We start from the raw sequence: 18,298 nt of genomic DNA, 5'->3' as shown, positions 1-18,298 counted from the left end.
TCTCCCCCTGCACCCCACTCTCCCCCTGCACCCCACTCTCCCCCCGCACCCCACACTCTCCCCCGCACCCCACTCTCCCCTGCACCCCTCTCTGCTGGCTTCCTCACTGAGCGCCCTCTCTGTGTGACCTGCATGGGACGCTATTGGCTTCCTGGGGAGGTCTCCCGCTAAGACCCCTGCAGATGTGGAGACGGACTAGTCTCATTTGTGTAAATACCTGATGCAATCCTGAGCACAATCATCGCAATGGAGGTAACTGTAGGGGTGAAGCCCTGGCCGGTTTGGCTCAGTGGATGGAGTGTCGGCCAGCGGACCAAAGGGTCCTGGGTTTGATTCCGGTCATAGGGCACCTGTGCCGCGCCAGCACCATCAGGGGTGAAGGATTAAAGGAGACAGACAAGAGAAGAAAGCTGGGGCTGGGTGGGACGCCGCTCTCTGATTAGAGAGACAGCGCCACAGCCTGCAGGCCAAGTCTTTATAGCCGATCCCACGAGGCAAAGTCAGGGCGGGTCAAGAGGTTTACTTCCTTCTCCCGGGTTTCCAATCTACTCAATTACAGGCGCCTGAACTCGATCAAGCTTTGTTTTGGCAGCACTTGCTGCACCTCCCGCAGCCTACCTCACTCAGCCGCGTGGGGCCACAGGTTCGGACCATAAGGTCAAGCTGACAGCCACAGCCTTTGGCTGTAATTGTGCTGGGACGTGCCGTGGCTTTGCCACGAGAGGACCGTGTCCTCTCATTAGCCCAGGCTTGCACCTGTCCAAAGGCTGTGGCCGCTCTCCGCAGGCACGTGCCTTGGCTGCAGGCTCCTCCCTGGCCCCGGCCCTGCTGGGGCTCATCAAGAGGCAACCAACCAGTGTGTTTCTCTCACATCAGTGTTTCTCTCTGCCTTTCCCTCTCTCCTCCATGCTCTCTAAAAATCAATGGAAAGCCCTGGATGGTGTGGCTCAGTGGATAGAGCGTCAGCCTGCGGACTGAAGAGTCCCAGGTTCGATTCCGGTCAGGGCACATGCCTGCGTTGCAGGCTCGATCCCCAGTAAGGGGCGTGCAGGAGGCAGCTGATCCATGATTCTCTCTCATCATTGATGTTTCTCTCTCTCTCTCTCTCCCTTCTCTAAAATCAATAAAAAACTATTTTTTTAAAAATCAATGGGAAAAATACCCTCAGGTGAGGATTAACAACAACAAAAAAATGTTGGACTTCAAACACTGGCTATGACGTTGCCGAAATGGTAGCTTTGGGTTTGGCAAGGACAACTGGATTCTGGGGTGGAGGTGGACAGTGGGGACCCGCTCAGAAAAGTGCAGCAGGAACGCCGAGGTCAGCACGCCGAGCTTGGCGGGGGAAGGGCCAGCTTCTAACGTTAAAGGTCATTCTCGTCCGCTCCCAGGCAGCAGGCCCGGGAAGACTGGTCCTGCTCCGGCCGTCACGCTGTCGCTGCCTGACAAACACCCGAGAGGAAGAATCCCGCCCAGCCAGTTCCCGAGAGCCTGTGGCGGCCGCAGCAGGTAACGTGCCCTCCCTTATTCATTTGCCCACGTTTGAGGAGGAAAACAATTACTTATTTTTACTCAGGGAAGGTCTTGGGTAGAAATGACCTGGATAGATAATTCAATCGAAAATGTATAGAAAAATGTACAGAAACGTGCAGATAATGCCCATCGGCTTGTCCCATAACCTTTTCCATAATGCAAGCAAGCTGTTGGCAAATAGGCTATGGTTCTCATTGCAATCATGTTATTAGTTACTAAATATCAACCCCAAAGTAATCGTGTGAAGGAAGGTTCGAAATAGGGGGCAGTTTGTGGTTCCGCCCGTTCCTGTTACTTGCTGCCTGGACTTCCCTGTGGCACGGAACTTTCTGGTGCCACCCTTTTTATCTCAGAGAAAGTACCAGCGTCTCAACATTTCACTGAAACACTTTTGGTGCTTGTTCTTTTTTAAAATATATTTTTATTGATTTCAGAGAGTTAGGGAGGAGAGAGAAAAACATTAATGATGAGAATCATGGATCGGCTGCCTCCTGCACGCCCCCCACTGGGGATCGAGCCCACAACCGGGGCCTGTGCCCTGACCGGAATCAAACCGTGACCTCCTGGTTCCTAGGTCGACGTTCAACCCCTGAGCCAGCCGGCCGGGCGGTGCTCATGCTTCACCCAAGGCTCCCTGGCAGATATTCTTTAGGACGTCTTTTTCTGGCATCTTCTAAAATCCTGTGGAGATCCTTTTTCCCTGTTTATCCTTAGCAAATAAATGAGGCAAGTGCATTGCCTGACACCATGCATTCCCAGTAACGCCAGTACAGAGCCGCCCTGAAGCGTGTGGCTCCGTGTCCTGACCGGCGAGACCTCTGTGCGTCTGCACTGGGCGCAGCGTGCCCTGCCCTCACCAGCTCCTTGTTCCCCAGCTCCTCGCCGCCATGCCGGGGGCCCTCCTGAGCGCCGTCCTCCTCCTGGCCATCTCCGCGCCGGCTGCCCTGGCCGTGGGTGAGTCGCCTGTCCTTGCTCTGCCCCCATTGCTGCCGTCTATCCAGATCGTGGGGAGGTGAGAGGTGGATGTGGACATGCCATTTGGTCTTATTTACTCCCAATTCCACATGTTACAGATGTAACCTGAACCCCCCTCCCCGCCCCCCCAAAAAAGGAAGAAATAGAGCTATCTAGGAGCAACATTTCTAAATGCCACTGAAATTAAGAGTATAAATCGGAGGCACATTCTGATAAGTTAGATATATGTGGTAAGGAATAATGCAGCCACTACAACTATCCAGGCCCTGGCCAGTGTGGCTCAGTGCCTCGAGCGTTGTCCCACGCACCTAGAGGTCGCTGGTTCGATTCCCGGTCAGGGCACATGCCTGGGTTTCGGGCTTGATCCCCAGGAGGGGGCGTGCAGGAGGCAGCCGATGTTTCTCTTTCCCTCTCCCTTCCTCTCTCTCTCAAATCAATTTAAAAAATCATTAGTCCTAGCCAGCTTGGCTCAGTGGATACAACGTCAGCCTGGGGACTGAAGGGTTCCGGGTTCGATTCCAGTCAAGGACACAGGTCGGGGTTGAGGGCTCGATCCTCGGTAGGGGGCGTGCAGGAGGCAGCCAGTCCATGATTCTCTCTCATCATTGATGTTTCTATCTCTTTCTCCCTCTCCCTTCTCTCTGGAATCAATAAAAAAATATATTTTATATATATATATATATATATATATATATATATATATATATATTCTGGAAAATGGTGAAAAAATTATTATGGGAATTACAGTGTTACACTCGATTATATTCACTTAATGCAGCAAAAGAGGCCTAGGGAAACAAAAAGAGAGGAGGCATATCAAAAACAAAAAGTAAAATGCCAGATACAAATCTAACTAGATCATAAGACTTTAAATGTGAATGAATCCCACAACCCAGTCCAAAAGGTAGAAATTATTTGACTAAAATATTAAAAACAAGATCCAAGTTTACGGGCGTCTCCTCTCACACGGGTGGCGGGCGGAGCTCCCCACTTCTCCACCCTCCGGGCACCCGGGCACCGGGCGAGGTCAGCCTCTCCCGACGGATCGCAGCTCCCGGCGGCCAGCCAGGCCCCCTCCCCCGGCGCTTCCCTGAGGCGGAGGCAGAGCAGGAACTTTCTGAAGCGAGTTTTGTCTTCCAGACTTCCTCGTTCCCGCCGGCGAAGGGGCGAGCCTCCCAGAGACGAAGGTGAGCCTGCCTCCTGGCCTCCGAGGAACAGCAAGGGGGGAGCCCCGGGCCCGGGCCCCAGCTTTCTGCTGGGAGTGGGGGGCCGGAGGGGGCTGGCGTGGGGACCCTGCCCCCATAAAAGCCGAGTCGTCAGCTGTGCGTGGCACGTTTCCCAGTCCCTGAGCCCTTCCCATTCCTCAGCCCGTCGCTTCGCACAGCGCTCGGTGGGCTAGGAGGCCGCGTTTCCATCCTGTAGCGGGCGATGCATCCTGGTGACACCAGGTCTGTCCTCTGCTACGGGGACCTTCCGCTGGCCTGGGCGCAGGCACACACCCCGCCTCCCACACAGCGAGGCCGCGAGCATTCGCTCTGGCCCTTCCCGCCTCCATCCTCACGCCACCGTGCAGTTTGAGCCCCGCTGTCTGAAGCACCCCCCACTCACGTCACTCGGTGATGCTCCTTCGGATGTTCCAGCCTTGAGAGACACTTCCCTCTGTGACCGATGTTACCCGGAAACCCCCGGGGGTGGGGGGGTGTCAGGCTGCCCGTCACTGTCACTGTGTAAGGCGTTTACTGGGAAGGCCAGCCAACCCAGAAGGCAGGGCGCTCACCTCACCGCCGTTCAAATCCGCCTTCCAGCAGGTGCGGGGAGGACTGTAAGGGGAAGGGGCAGTGAGGCTGGGGAGGATGCAGCTGCGTGCAGGCCCGGAGGTGCGCAGACGGCAGCTATGGTCCTCAGGCGCCAGGCGATGAGAGGATGGTCATGAGAGGAGATGGGTCTGACCGAGCTGATCAGTTCTACGTGCTGGAGTCACCTCCTCCATCGCCTGGCTCAGGCCTTGGAAAGGAAACTTAAGAAAAACTCAACCCCCTATTCACGTACAAGAAACGTAATCCCCTACTCATATATATGTTCTAAGGTTTTAAAATTAGCATTCTCCCGATTAATCCAGGTGTCCTAGCTATCAGATTACACACACACACACACACACACACACACCCGTCACTAACAGCCACCACTCGGGGCTGCGCCTCCCTCTCCCCCAGCAGCAGTGCTAACAGTCGGACCTGGATGCGGGCACCCACGTGTCCGGGTCTCACCTTCAGGTCATTTGCATCAACAACATCAACCAGTGCTGGTTTGTCTCCTACATCAAGCCAAGTGAGCCCATCTGTGGCAGTGACCAGATCACCTACAGCGGGGAATGCCACCTCTGCTTCGCCGTTCTGTAAGTCTCCTTCCCTCCTCCCTCCTCTATGATAGGCGGGACCTCCTCAGAGGGCTTCCTACTCATCCCATCTTCCCTCCAGAGTCTCCACGACTTGCTCCCCCATTTCTTCATTCTTCCCTGTGCTCCCCAAAGCGATCCCATTCACACAATGCAGAAACAGAACCCCCTGGAGGTGAGGGTGCCGTGTCTGCCCTGGACAAGGATCAGCTGAGAAAAACAACCCGGCTGGCGTGGCTCAGTGATTGAGCATCGACCTATGAACCAGGAGGTCGTGGTTCAGATTCCTGGTCAGGGCACATGTCCCGGGGTTGTGGCTCCATCCCCTGTAGGGGGCGTGCAGGAGGCAGCCAATCAATGATTCACTCTCATCATTCATGTTTCCATCTGTCTCTCCCTCTCCCTTCCTCTCTGAAATCAATTTAAAAAAATGTTTTTAAAGAGAGAAAAACGTATTTTTCCCCTTTGTTTGACTAATATGTTATTACACTGCTCCATAACTTTAGGTTGAGTCACAGTGCACTCATGGGTAAAAAAACCACTTGATCAGAATGTATAATCTTTTAATATTCTGTTGGCTTAAATTTCCTAGTATTTAGTTGAGAATTTTTGCATCATATTCATGAGGGACATGTGTCTGTAGTTTCCTTTTTTTTTTTTTTAATATAACTTCTTTATTGATTTCAGAGAGGAAAGGAGAGAAACATCAATGATGAGAAAATCATTGATTGGCTGCCTCCTGCACGCCCCCTACTGGGGATCCAGCCCACAACCAGGAAGGGGCCCTTGACTAGAAATGAACCTGGGACCCTTCAGTCTGCAGGCTGACGCTCTATCCACTGAGCCAAGCCGGCTAGGGCTGTAGCTTCCCTGTTTTACGATGTCTTTGACTAAATTCTGGCTTCTTGTCTATTGCATCTAGGATATCTAATTTATTGATGTGCAATTGTTCATAGTATTCCCTTATAGTTATTATTTCTTTAAGGTCACTAGTAACACCTTAACTTTCATCAAATGCATACTTTAATGTACATTCTCTAATACTTTGTACTATTATTAAATATTCAAGATGACTTTGAATTTTCTATATTTGACTTAAGGCTGAGTATATTTTATATGTTCAATCTCTTTGACAAATAAAGATCTATGTAGTAGATATTTTAAATTACTAATTAGATAAGAATTCACTATTAGCAGGATGTTTTCTTCTCAAACTTAACTAAAGATTATCAAGTAAAAGTCATAACTTATATCATAGAGCAAAAATAATCATTTCAAAATATAATTTCTTTCAGATATAAAAAGCTTAACATAACTAAACTGCATGATGGACCATGCGTAAGTAAAGTCGCTTTTATTTTTAATTTTTAGGAGTAAACCAAATATAGTTAAGAGCTCACCATAGTAGAGAATTTTAAATATTTTGTTATGAAAAATCTCAAGCATACATAGTTAGAGACAATAACAGCATTAACCTCATATGCCTACCATGTAGATTCTACAAAGCGCAAAGTGTTTGCCACTTTTCCCTCCTCGTTTCCTTTTTCTTTGCTGAAGTTTATTAACACAGACCTCAGACATGGTATTTCACTCCTACATACTTCAGAGTACTTCTCTAAGAAGTGTGGACACTTTCTTGCACACCAACAAGGCTGTTCTATTTACTTTTTAAATATATATATATATATACTAGAAGCCCGGTGCACGAAATTCGTGCACGGCAGGGGGTTGTCCCTCAGCCCAGCCTGTACCCTCTCCAATCTGGGACTCCTGGAGGGATGTCCGACTGCCCGTTTAGGCCCGATCCTGGTGGGATCGGGCCTAAACGGGCAGTCGGACATCCCTCTCACAATCCAGGACTGCTGGCTCCCAACTGCTTGCCTACCTGCCTTCCTGATTGCCCCTAACCACTTCTGCCTGCCAGCCTGATCACCCCCTAACCACTCCACTGCCAGCCTGGTTGATTCTTAACTGCTCCCCTGCCAGCCTGTTTGCCCCCAACTTCCCTCCTCTGCCAGCCTGGTCACACCTAACTGCCCTCTCCTGCAGGGTTGATCACCTCCAACTGCCCTCCCTTGCAGGCCTGGTCCGTCACAACTGCCCTCCCTTGCAGGCCAGGTGCCTCCCAACTGCCCTCTCCTTCTGGCCATCTTGTAGTGGCCATCTTGTGTCCACATGGGGGCAGGATCTTTGACCACATGGGGGCAGCTATATTATGAGTTGCAGTGATGATCAATCTGTATATTACTCTTTTATTAGATAGGATAGAGGCCTGGTGCACGGGTGGGGGCCAGCTGGTTTGCCCTGAAGGGTGTCACAGATAAGGGTGGGGGTTCCCTTGGGGTGTGGGGCGGCCTGAGCGAGGGGCCTGTGGTGGTTTGCAGGCCGGCCACGCCCCCTGGCAACCCAAGGGGAGGCCCTGGTATCTGGAATTTATTTTCCTTCTACAATTGAAACTTTGTAGCCTGGAGCGGAGCCAAGCCTGGGGCTCCGGCAGCCATTTCTGTGGCAGTTAATTCACCTTCTACAATTGAAACTTTGTAGCCTCAAGCAGGTGAGCCCGGCCAGGGTGTGCGGAAAGCTTTGCTTCCCCTGTTGCTGCCGGCAACCCTGGCCTGCTCTCTCAAGCTCCATTCTGCCGCCATTTGTTTGAATTTGTTTACCTTCTATAATTGAAACTTTGTAGCTTGAGTGGAGGCTTAGGCCTGCAACGGCTATGGAAAGCTTGGCTTGCTCTGTTACCTGGGAAACCTTTCTCTCTGTGGCTGTAGCCATCTTGGATTGGGGTTAATTTGCATACTCGCCCTGATTGGCTGGTGGCCATGGCTTATGTGGTGGAGTGATGGTTAATTTGCATATTACCATTTTATTAGAGAGGATTATTGATGTCAGAGAGGAAGGGAGAGGGTGAGAGAGACAGAAACATCCATGATGAGAGAGAATCACTGATCGGCTGCCTCCTGCACGCCCCCCACTGGGGATGGAGCCCGCCGCCTGGGGCGTGTGCCCTGACCAGGAACTGTGACCTGCTGGTTCCTAGGCTGATGCTCAGCCCCTGAGCCACACCGGCCGGCCGGGCTCAATAGCAGTAACACCCAATCCTATATAATAAAAGGCCAGTGACCATATCGGCACAACGACCAGAACGACCGATCGACCAGTCACTATGAGGTGCAATAACCACCTCTCAGTCCCTCCCCCCAGCCTGCAGACTCCGATAGATCGCCAGATGGCAAAGGGGAACTGGGGGTCAGTGGCAGGGTGGGACTGGAGTCTGGCGAACAGGCCAAAGATGACCCTGATCGCAGGCTAGGCCTAGGGACCCTACCCGTGCACGATTTTGTGCGCTAGGCCTCTAGTTGGAAAATAAAATGAGAAATATTACGTCACTCAAAACAGAAACAAAAACTTAAGTATCTGGAAACTAACGTTTTTCCTTAAGACTCACAAAAACGTTCAAAATTCCAGGGATATTTAAGATCCTACGGCGAGTCCACGTCCCTAAATTATAATCCAAGTTTCTGACTGCCCCCCCCGCCCCCCGCTCCCTGCCCCCAGGAGGCTCCTCTCTGCCCACTTCCACTCGGTGCTGTGTCCTCCTCCCGAAAGGAGGCAGGTCCCGTCAGCTGTCAGTCACCGAGGACCGGTTCGGTCCCTCCTGCTGGACGATGGGTGTGCTGACCCAGGTGGTGGGTTCCCTCTTCCTTTTCCCCAGGCCGATTCCTCTGAGCAGATGCTTCTCTTGCAGAAAAACTCCTGAATTTCCCATGAAGAACGCTGGACCCCGGGATCCCAGACCAGCACGGGAAGCACGGTGCCGCTTCCAGCTGACCCCGCGGGGACGCTGCCCGGAGCCTCTGTCCCAGCGGGTCCGACTCGGGGCTCTGCTGCTTCAGTAAACGATTCTCAGCGGGAATCGTGGCTGGCGAACACTTTTCTTGGCGAATCGGAATCTTTACAGAAAGTACCAGGTGCCCTACAAGCTGAGGGCTTTGGTCCCCGCGAAGCGGAACACACGGCTGTCAGCACCCCGGGGTCTGGTTCGAGAAACCGGAACCGAACCACAGAGGTTCGGAATGTAAGGGCCGGACCCGGGGCAGGCGGGTGGCCCCGCAGGCACTGGGGGCACGGCCCTCCGCCAGGCCGCCCCCTGGACCGCCCATCCTGGCCCGCCCCGTCCCCCGCCCCGCCCCGCCCCGTCCCCCGCCCCGCCCCGCCCCGTCCCCCCGCTCCGCCCCGTCCCCCCGCCCCGCCCCGTCCCCCCGCCCCGCTCCCCCTCCCGCCGCAAGGGGGCGCCCAAGATGGGCTCGAGGGGTGGCTTCCTCCTCGAGAACGAGCGCGGGGGAGCCACCGGGGCCCCGCAGTCCACCCGCCCACTGGCAGCTGTCCCCACCGGGCGCCCAGGCGAACCCCACCGCGCAGGCGCCGCCCAGGGCTTAGCACCGCCCCTCCGCTTCCGGCTCCGCTCGCGGCGAGGACCCAGGGGGCTGCCCGCCGCGCGCCTGAAGGACCCCGCGCGGGCCGCACAGGCTGGCTACCCCGGCGCCTGGTGGCCACGTGACGCCCCAGGACGACTAGGTGGATCGGACCCGAACCCCAGCGGGACTGGGGCTCCGAACAGCCCAGAATCTGGGTGGACTTAGTCCCCGGGTACAGAGGGCAGGTGCCCAGGCTTCCAACAAAAAATCCAGGGTTGTATCAGGAGTTTAGTTCTTCATCTGTAACCCAGACCACCATTCCAGAACCCAGATGTCCAGGTGCGGTACCAGACCGCCCCCGGGGGCCCAGACCTCCCTCCCTGGCCGAACTGCCCTCCCAGGACACAGACCTCCATTCGGGGCTCAGACACACTTCCGGGTCCCAGACCTTTATGGCGAGGACCAAAAGGCCATTCCGGGGACCCAGACTAGAACCCAGTTCCTATTCCTTTATTTGAGTGTAAATATCCAGGCTAGTCCTGACCACCATTTCATCATCTCGAGGTCCTGCCCTGGACCCAAACATCCCACCTGTGCCCATAGCGCCCCCTAGTGACCACACCTCTCTCCCAGCACCCAGACCTACATCGGGGACTCAGACCTCCATCTGGGTCCCAGACCTTCATGGCGGGGCCGAGAAGGCCAACACGGGGCCTTGTATCAGGGGAGTAGAGATCCGTCTGTAACCCAGACCACCATTCCATAACCCAGATGTCCAGGTGAGGTACCAGACCTCCCCCCGGGCCCAGAAATCCCACCCTGGCCCGAACTGCGCTCCCAGGACCCGGACCTCCATTCTGGGCTCAGACCGACCTCCGGGTCCCAACATTTATGGCGAGGACCAGAAGGCCATTCCTGGGACCCAGACTAGAACCCAGTTCCTATTCCATTATTGGAGTCTAAATATCCAGGCTAGTCCTGACCACCATTTCATCATCCCGAGGTCCTGCCCTGGACCCAAACCTCCCACCTGTGCCCATAGCGCTCCCTAGTGACCACACCTCTCTCCCAGCACCCAGACCTACATCCGGGACTCAGACCTCCATCTGGGTCCCAGACCTTCATGGCGGGGCCGAGAAGGCCAACACGGGGCCCAGGTTCCAAACACAGAAGCCAGACTTCTATCAGGGGATTAGATCTCCTTCAGTAGCCCAGACCGCCATTCCATAACCCAGATGTCCAGGTGAGGTACAAGACCTCCCCCGGGGCCAATATATCCCTCCCTAGCCCATATCACCCTCCCACAATCCAGACCTCCATCTGGGGTTCGGACCTACATCCGGGTCCCAGGCCACAAATACCGAATCCACTGTTTTATCAGGGGATTAGATCTCAATGCAAAACCCAGACCACCATTCCATTACCTAGATGTCCAATGGAGTAGCAGACCGCCCCCGGGGGCTCAGACTTACCTCCCTGACCCCAACTGCGTTCCCAGGACCCAGAACTCAATTCGGGGCTCAGACCGACTTCCGGGTCCCAGACCTTTATGAGAAGGATCATAAGGCCATTCTGGGGACCCAGAGTAGAACCCAATGCCTATTCCTTTATTGGAGTCTAAATAACCAGGCTAGTCCTGACCACCATTTTATCATCCCCAGGCCTGCCCTTGTCCCACACCTCCCACCCAAATCCATAGCGCCCCCTAGTGACCACACCTCTCTACTGGCACCCAGATCTACATCCGGGGCTCAACCTACATCCGGGTCCCAGACCTTCATGGCGGGGCTGAGAAGGCCGACACGGGGCCCAGGTCTCAAACACAGTATCCAGTCTTGTATCAGGGGACTAGAGCTCCATCCGTAACCCAGACCACCATCACATAACACAGATGTCCAGATGAGGTACAAGACCTCCCCCGGGGCCACGATATCCCTCCCTGGCCCGTATCACCCTCCCACAATCCAGACCTCCATCTGGGGTTCGGACCTACTTGCGGGTACCAGGCCTCAAATACCGAATCCACTGTTTTATCAGGGGATTAGATCTCAATGCAAAACCCAGACCACCATTCCATTACCTAGATGTCCAATGGAGTAGCAGACCGCCCCCGGGGGCCCAGGCCTCCCTCCCTGGCCCCAACTGCGTTCCCAGGACCCGGACCTCCATTCTGGGCTCAAACCGACCTCCGGGTCCCAACCTTTATGGCGAGGACTAGAAGGCCATTCCTGGGACCCAGACTAGAACCCGTTCCTATTCCTTTATTGGAGTCTAAATATCCAGGCTAGTCCTGACCACCATTTCATCATCCCGAGGTCCTGCCCTGGTCCCAAACCTCCCACCTGTGCCCATAGCGCCCCCTAGTGACCACACCTCTCTCCCAGCACCCAGACCTACTCCGGGACTCAGACCTACATCTGGGTCCCAGACCTTCATGGCAGGACATAGACCGCCAACACGGGGCACAGGTCTCAAACACAGTTTCCAGGCTTCTATCAGAGGATTAGATCTCCTTCCGTAACCCAGACCACCATCCCATAACCCAGATGTCCAGGTGAGGTACAAGACCTCCCCCGGGGCCACGATATCCCTCCCTGGCCCGTAAGACCCTCCCACAATCGAGACCTCCATCTGGGGTTCGGACCTACATCCGGGTCCCAGGCCACAAATTTCGAATCCACTGTTTTATCAGGGGATTAGATCTGAATGCAAAACCCAGACCACCATTCCTTTTCCTAGATGTACAATGGAGTAGCAGACCGCCCCCGGGGGCTCAGACTTACCCCCCTGGCCCGAACTGCGTTCCCAGGACCCAGAACTCCATTCGGGGCTCAGACAGACTTCCGGGTCCCAGACCTTTATGAGGAGGACCAGAAGGCCATTCTGGGGACCCAGAGTAGAACCCAATGCCTATTCCTTTATTGGAGTCTAAATATCCAGGCTAGTCCTGACCACGATTTTATCATCCCCAGGCCTGCCCTTGTCCCATACCTCCCACCCAAATCCATAGCGCCCCTAGTGACCACACCTCTCTACTGGCACCCAGATCTACATCCGGGGCTCAACCTACATCCGGGTCCCAGACCTTCATGGCGGGGCTTAGAAGGCGGACACGGGGCCCAGGTCTCAAACACAGTATCCAGTCTTGTATCAAGGGACTAGAGCTCCATCCGTAACCCAGACCACCATTCCATAACACAGGTGTCCAGGTGAGGTACAAGACCTCACCCGGGGCCACGATATCCCTCCCTGGCCCGTATCACCCTCCCACAATCCAGACCTCCATCTGGGGTTCGGACCTACATCCGGGTCCCAGGCCACAAATACTGAATCCACTGTTTTATCAGGGGATTAGATCTCAGTGCGTAACCCAGACCACTATTCCATAACGCAGATGTCCAAGTGAGGTACCAGACCGCCCCCCGGGCTCACACCATCCTCCCCGGCCCAAACTGCCCTCAGGGGACACAGACTTCCATCCAGGGATAAGACCTCCATCCGGATCCCAGACCATCATGGCGGGGCCAAGAAGATTATCCTGGGGCCCAGGCCTCAAACAGAGAATCCAGTCTTGTATCAGGGCTGTAGTTCTTCATCTGTAACCCAGACCACCTTTCCATAACCCAGATGTCTAGTTGAGTAGCAGACCGTCCCCCGAGGCCAAGACATACCTCCCTGGCCCCAACTGCCCTCCCAGGACCCGGACCTCCATTCTGGGCTCAAACCGACCTCCGGGTCCCAACCTTTATGGCGAGGACCAGAAGGCCATTCCTGGGACACAGACTAGAACCGAGTTCCTATTCCATTATTGGAGTCTAAATATCCAGGCTAGTCCTGACCACCATTTCATCATCCCGAGGTCCTGCCCTGGTCCCAAAACTCCCACCTGTGCCCATAGCGCCCCCTAGTGACCACACCTCTCTCCCAGCACCGAGACCTACATCCGGGACTCAGACCTCCATCTGGGTCCCAGACCTTCATGGCAGGGCCGAGAAGGCCAACACGGGGCCCAGGTCACAAACACAGTATCCAGTCTTGTATCAGGGGCCTAGAGCTCCATCCGTAACCCAGACCACCATTCCATAACACAGATGTCCAGGTGAGGTACAAGACCTTCCCCGGGGCCAAGATATCCCTCCCTGGCCCGTATCACCCTCACACAATCCAGACCTCCATCTGGGGTTCGGACCTACATCCAGGTCCCAGGCCACAAATACTGAATCCACTGTTTTATCAGGGGATTAGATCTCAATGCAAAACCCAGACCACCATTCCATTACCTAGATGTCCAATGGAGTAGCAGACCACCCCTGGGGGCCCAAACCAACCTCCCTGCCCCCAACTGTGCTCCCTGGACCCAGAACTCCATTCGGGAATCAGACCGACTTCCGGGTCCCAGACCTTTATGGCAAGGACCAGAAGGCCATTCTGGGTCCGAGAATAAAACCCAATGTCTATTCCTTTATTGGAGTCTAAATATCCAGGCTAGTCCTGACCACCATTTTATCATCCCGAGGTCCTGCCCTGCTCCCATACCTCCCACCGGAACCCATATCGCCCCCTAGTGACCACACCTCTCTCCTGGCACCCAGATCTGCATCCGGGGCTCAACCTTCATCCTGGTCCCAGACCTTCAGGGCGGGGCCGAGAAGGCCAACAGGGGCCCAGGTCTCAAACACAGAATCCAATCTTGCATCAGGGGAGTAGAGATCCATCTTTAACCCAGACCACCATTCCATAACACCGATGTACAGGTGAGGTACAAGACCTCCCCCGGGGCCAAGATATCCCTCCCTGGCCCTTATCACCCTCCCACAATCCAGACCTCCATCTGGGGTTCGGACCTACTTGCGGGTACCAGGCCTCAAATACCGAATCCACTGTTTTATCAGGGGATTAGATCTCAATGCAAAACCCAGAGCACCATTCCATTACCTAGATGTCCTATGGAGTAGCAGACCGCCCCCGGGGGCCCAGGCCTCCCTCCCTGGCCCCAACTGCCCACCCAGGACCCAGAACTCCATTCGGGGCTCAGACAGACTTCCGGGTCCCAGACCTTTATGAGGAGGACCAGAAGGCCATTCTGGGGACCCAGAGTAGAACCCAATGCCTATTCCTTGATTGGAGACTAAATATCCAGGCTAGTCCTGACCACCATTTTATCATCCCCAGGCCTGCCCTTGTCCCATACCTCCCACCCAAATCCATAGCGCCCCTAGTGACCACACCTCTCTACTGGCACCCAGATCTACATCCGGGGCTCAACCTACATCCGGGTCCCAGACCTTCATGGCGGGGCTGAGAAGGCCAACAGGGCGCCCAGGTCTCAAACACAGTATCCAGTCTTGTATCAAGGGACTAGAGCTCCATCCGTAACCCAGACCACCATTCCGTAACACAGATGTCCAGGTGAGGTAAAAGACCTCACCCGGGGCCACGATATCCCTCCCTGGCCCGTATCACCCTCCCACAATCCAGACCTCCATCTGGGGTTCGGACCTACATCCGGGTCCCAGGCCACAAATACTGAATCCACTGTTTTATCAGGGGATTAGATCTCAGTGCGTAACCCAGACCACTATTCATTAATGCAGATGTCCAAGTGAGGTACCAGACCGCCCCACCGGGCTCACACCATCCTCCCCGGCCTAAAGTGCCCTCAGGGGACAAAGACTTCCATCCCAGGATAAGACCTCCATCCGGATCCCAGACCATCATGGCGGGGCCAAGAAGATTATCCTGGGGCCCAGGCCTCAAACAGACAATCCAGTTTGTATCAGGTCCGTAGTTCCTCATCTGTAACCCAGACCACCTTTCCATAACCCAGATGTCTAGTTGAGTAGCAGACCGTCCCCCGAGGCCAAGACATACCTCCCTGGCCCCAACTGCCCTCCCAGGACCCGGACCTCCATTCGGGGCTCAGACCGACCTCCGGGTCCCAACCTTTATGGCGAGGACCAGAAGGCCATTCCTGGGACCCAGACTAGAACCGAGTTCCTATTCCTTTATTGGAGTCTAAATATCCAGGCTAGTCCTGACCACCATTTCATCATCCCGAGGTCCTGCCCTGGTCCCAAACCTCCCACCTGTGCCCATAGCGCCCCCTAGTGACCACACCTCTCTCCCAGCACCCAGACCTACATCGGGGACTCAGACCTACATGGGGGTCCCAGACCTTCATGGCGGGGCCGAGAAGGCCAACACGGGGCCCAAGTCTCAAACACAGTATCCAGTCTTGTATCAGGGGCCTAGAGCTCCATCCGTAACCCAGACCACCATTCCATAACACAGATGTCCAGGTGAGGTACAAGACCTTCCCCGGGGCCAAGATATCCCTCCCTGGCCCGTATCACCCTCACACAATCCAGACCTCCATCTGGGGTTCGGACCTACATCCGGGTCCCAGTCCACAAATACTGAATTCACTGTTTTATCAGGGGATTAGATCTCAATGCAAAACCCAGACCACCATTCCATTACCTAGATGTCCAATGGAGTAGCAGACCAACCCTGGAGGCCCAAACCCACCTCCCAGCCCCCAACTGCGCTCCGAGGACCCAGAACTCCATTCGGGAATCAGACCGACTTCCGGGTCCCAGACCTTTATGGCGAGGACCAGAAGGCCATTCTGGGTCCGAGAATAAAACCCAATCTCTATTTCTTTATTGGAGTCTAAATATCCAGGCTAGTCCTGACCAACATTTTATCATCCCGAGGTCCTGCCCTGGTCCCATACCTCCCACCGGAACCCATATCGCCCCCTAGTGACCACACCTCTCTCCTGGCACCCAGATCTGCATCCGGGGCACAACCTACATCCAGGTCCCAGACCTTCAGGGCGGGGCCGAGAAGGCCAACAGGGGCCCAGGTCTCAAACACAGAATCCGATCTTGCATCAGGGGAGTAGAGATCCATCTTTAACCCAGACCACCATTCCATAACATCGATGTCCAGGTGAGGTACAAGACCTCCCCCGGGGCCACTATATCCCTCCCTGGCCCGTATCACCCTCCCACAATCCAGACCTCCATCTGGGGTTCGGACCTACATCCGGGTCCCAGGCCACAAATACCGAATCCACTGTTTTATCAGTGGATTAGATCTCAATGTGTAACCCAGACCACTATTCCATAATGCAGATGTCCAAGTGAGGTACCAGACCGCCCCCCTGGCTAACACCATTCTCCCCGGCCCAAACTGCCCTCAGGGGACACAGACTTCCATCCCGGGTTAAGACCTCAATCCGGATCCCAGAGCATCATGGCGGGGCCAAGAAGATTATCCTGGGGCCCAGGCCTCAAACAGAGAATCCAGTCTTGTATCAGGGCTGTAGTTCTTCATCTGTAACCCAGACCACCTTTCCATAACCCAGATGTCTAGTTGAGTAGCAGACCGTCCCCCGAGGCCAAGACATACCTCCCTGGCCCCAACTGCCCTCCCAGGACCCGGACCTCCATTCTGGGCTCAAACCGACCTCCGGGTCCCAACCTTTATGGCGAGGACCAGAAGGCCATTCCTGTGACCCAGACTAGAACCCAGTTCCTATTCCTTTATTGGAGTCTAAATATCCAGGCTAGTCCTGACCACCATTTTATCATCCCGAGGTCCTGCCCTGCCCCCATACCTCCCACCGGAACCCATATCGCCCCCTAGTGACCACACCTCTCTCCTGGCACCCAGATCTACATCCGGGGCTCAACCTACATCCGGGTCCCAGACCTTCATGGCGGGGCTGAGAAGGCCGACAGGGCGCCCAGGTCTCAAACACAGTATCCAGTCTTGTATCAAGGGACTAGAGCTCCATCCGTAACCCAGACCACCATTCCGTAACACAGATGTCCAGGTGAGGTAAAAGACCTCACCCGGGGCCACGATATCCCTCCCTGGCCCGTATCACCCTCCCACAATCCAGACCTCCATCTGGGGTTCGGACCTACATCCGGGTCCCAGGCCACAAATACTGAATCCACTGTTTTATCAGGGGATTAGATCTCAGTGCGTAACCCAGACCACTATTCATTAATGCAGATGTCCAAGTGAGGTACCAGACCGCCCCCCGGGCTCACACCATCCTCCCCGGCCCAAACTGCCCTTAAAGAACACAGACTTCCATCCCGGGATAAGACCTCCATCCGGATCCCAGACCATCATGGCGGGGCCAAGAAGATTATCCTGGGGTCCAGGCCTCAAACAGAGAATCCAGTCTTGTATCAGGGCTGTAGTTCTTCATCTGTAACCCAGACCACCTTTCCATAACCCAGATGTCTAGTTGAGTGGCAGACCGTCCCCCGAGGCCAAGACATACCTCCCTGGCCCCAACTGCCCTCCCAGGACCCGGACCTCCATTCTGGGCTCAAACCGACCTCCGGGTCCCAACCTTTATGGCGAGGACCAGAAGGCCATTCCTGGGACACAGACTAGAACCGAGTTCCTATTCCATTATTGGAGTCTAAATATCCAGGCTAGTCCTGACCACCATTTCATCATCCCGAGGTCCTGCCCTGGTCCCAAAACACCCACCTGTGCCCATAGCGCCCCCTAGTGACCACACCTCTCTCCCAGCACCCAGACTTACATCCGGGACTCAGACCTCCATCTGGGTCCCAGAACTTCATGGCAGGGCCGAGAAGGCCAACACGGGGCCCAGGTCTCAAACACAGTATCCAGTCTTGTATCAGGGGCCTAGAGCTCCATCCGTAACCCAGACCACCATTCCATAACACAGATGTCCAGGTGAGGTACAAGACCTTCCCCGGGGCCAAGATATCCCTCCCTGGCCCGTATCACCCTCCCACAATCCAGACCTCCATCTGGGGTTCGGACCTACATCCAGGTCCCAGGCCACAAATACTGAATCCACTGTTTTATCAGGGGATTAGATCTCAATGCAAAACCCAGACCACCATTCCATTACCTAGATGTCCAATGGAGTAGCAGACCACCCCTGGGGGCCCAAACCAACCTCCCTGCCCCCAAC

At 54.9% G+C, this 18,298-nt stretch overlaps 1 protein-coding gene across 3 annotated transcripts; it reads left to right on the top strand.

The window, feature by feature from the left end:
* Positions 1-1,403: 1,403 nt before the first annotated feature.
* SPINK8 (serine peptidase inhibitor Kazal type 8 (putative)) lies at positions 1,404-9,065 on the top strand. Of its 3 annotated transcripts, XM_079795709.1 has the most exons (7): positions 1,404-1,509; positions 2,409-2,487; positions 3,649-3,695; positions 4,782-4,903; positions 6,199-6,241; positions 7,368-7,457; positions 8,652-8,686. In XM_079795709.1, exons 2-7 carry the CDS (start codon positions 2,421-2,423, stop codon positions 8,661-8,663), a joined length of 381 nt encoding a protein of 126 aa, XP_079651835.1. In that variant the 5' UTR covers positions 1,404-1,509; positions 2,409-2,420; the 3' UTR covers positions 8,664-8,686. The 3 variants fall into 3 exon arrangements, with proteins under 3 accessions (XP_079651835.1, XP_079651836.1, XP_079651834.1); XM_079795710.1 differs by lacking the exon at positions 7,368-7,457 and having other exon boundaries at positions 8,652-8,781; XM_079795708.1 differs by lacking the exons at positions 6,199-6,241; positions 7,368-7,457 and having other exon boundaries at positions 8,652-9,065.
* Positions 9,066-18,298: the final 9,233 nt, after the last annotated feature.

Source organism: Cnephaeus nilssonii (assembly GCF_951640355.1).
Source record: "Cnephaeus nilssonii genome assembly, chromosome: 17".
In the NCBI taxonomy this organism is placed as follows: domain Eukaryota; kingdom Metazoa; phylum Chordata; class Mammalia; order Chiroptera; family Vespertilionidae; genus Cnephaeus; species Cnephaeus nilssonii.
The sequence above is the reverse complement of the archived record's forward strand: the minus strand, read 5'-3'. Positions and strand labels throughout refer to the sequence as shown.

Bases quoted from the DNA above. Each gene is read 5' to 3' on its own strand.
- SPINK8 (XM_079795708.1), top strand. From the start codon at position 2,421: ATGCCGGGGGCCCTCCTGAGCGCCGTCCTCCTCCTGGCCATCTCCGCG. The intron at 2,488-3,648 runs GTGAGTCGCCTG...TTTGTCTTCCAG, and splicing joins GCCGGCTGCCCTGGCCGTGG to ACTTCCTCGTTCCCGCCGGC. The intron at 3,696-4,781 runs GTGAGCCTGCCT...TCTCACCTTCAG, and splicing joins CGAGCCTCCCAGAGACGAAG to GTCATTTGCATCAACAACAT.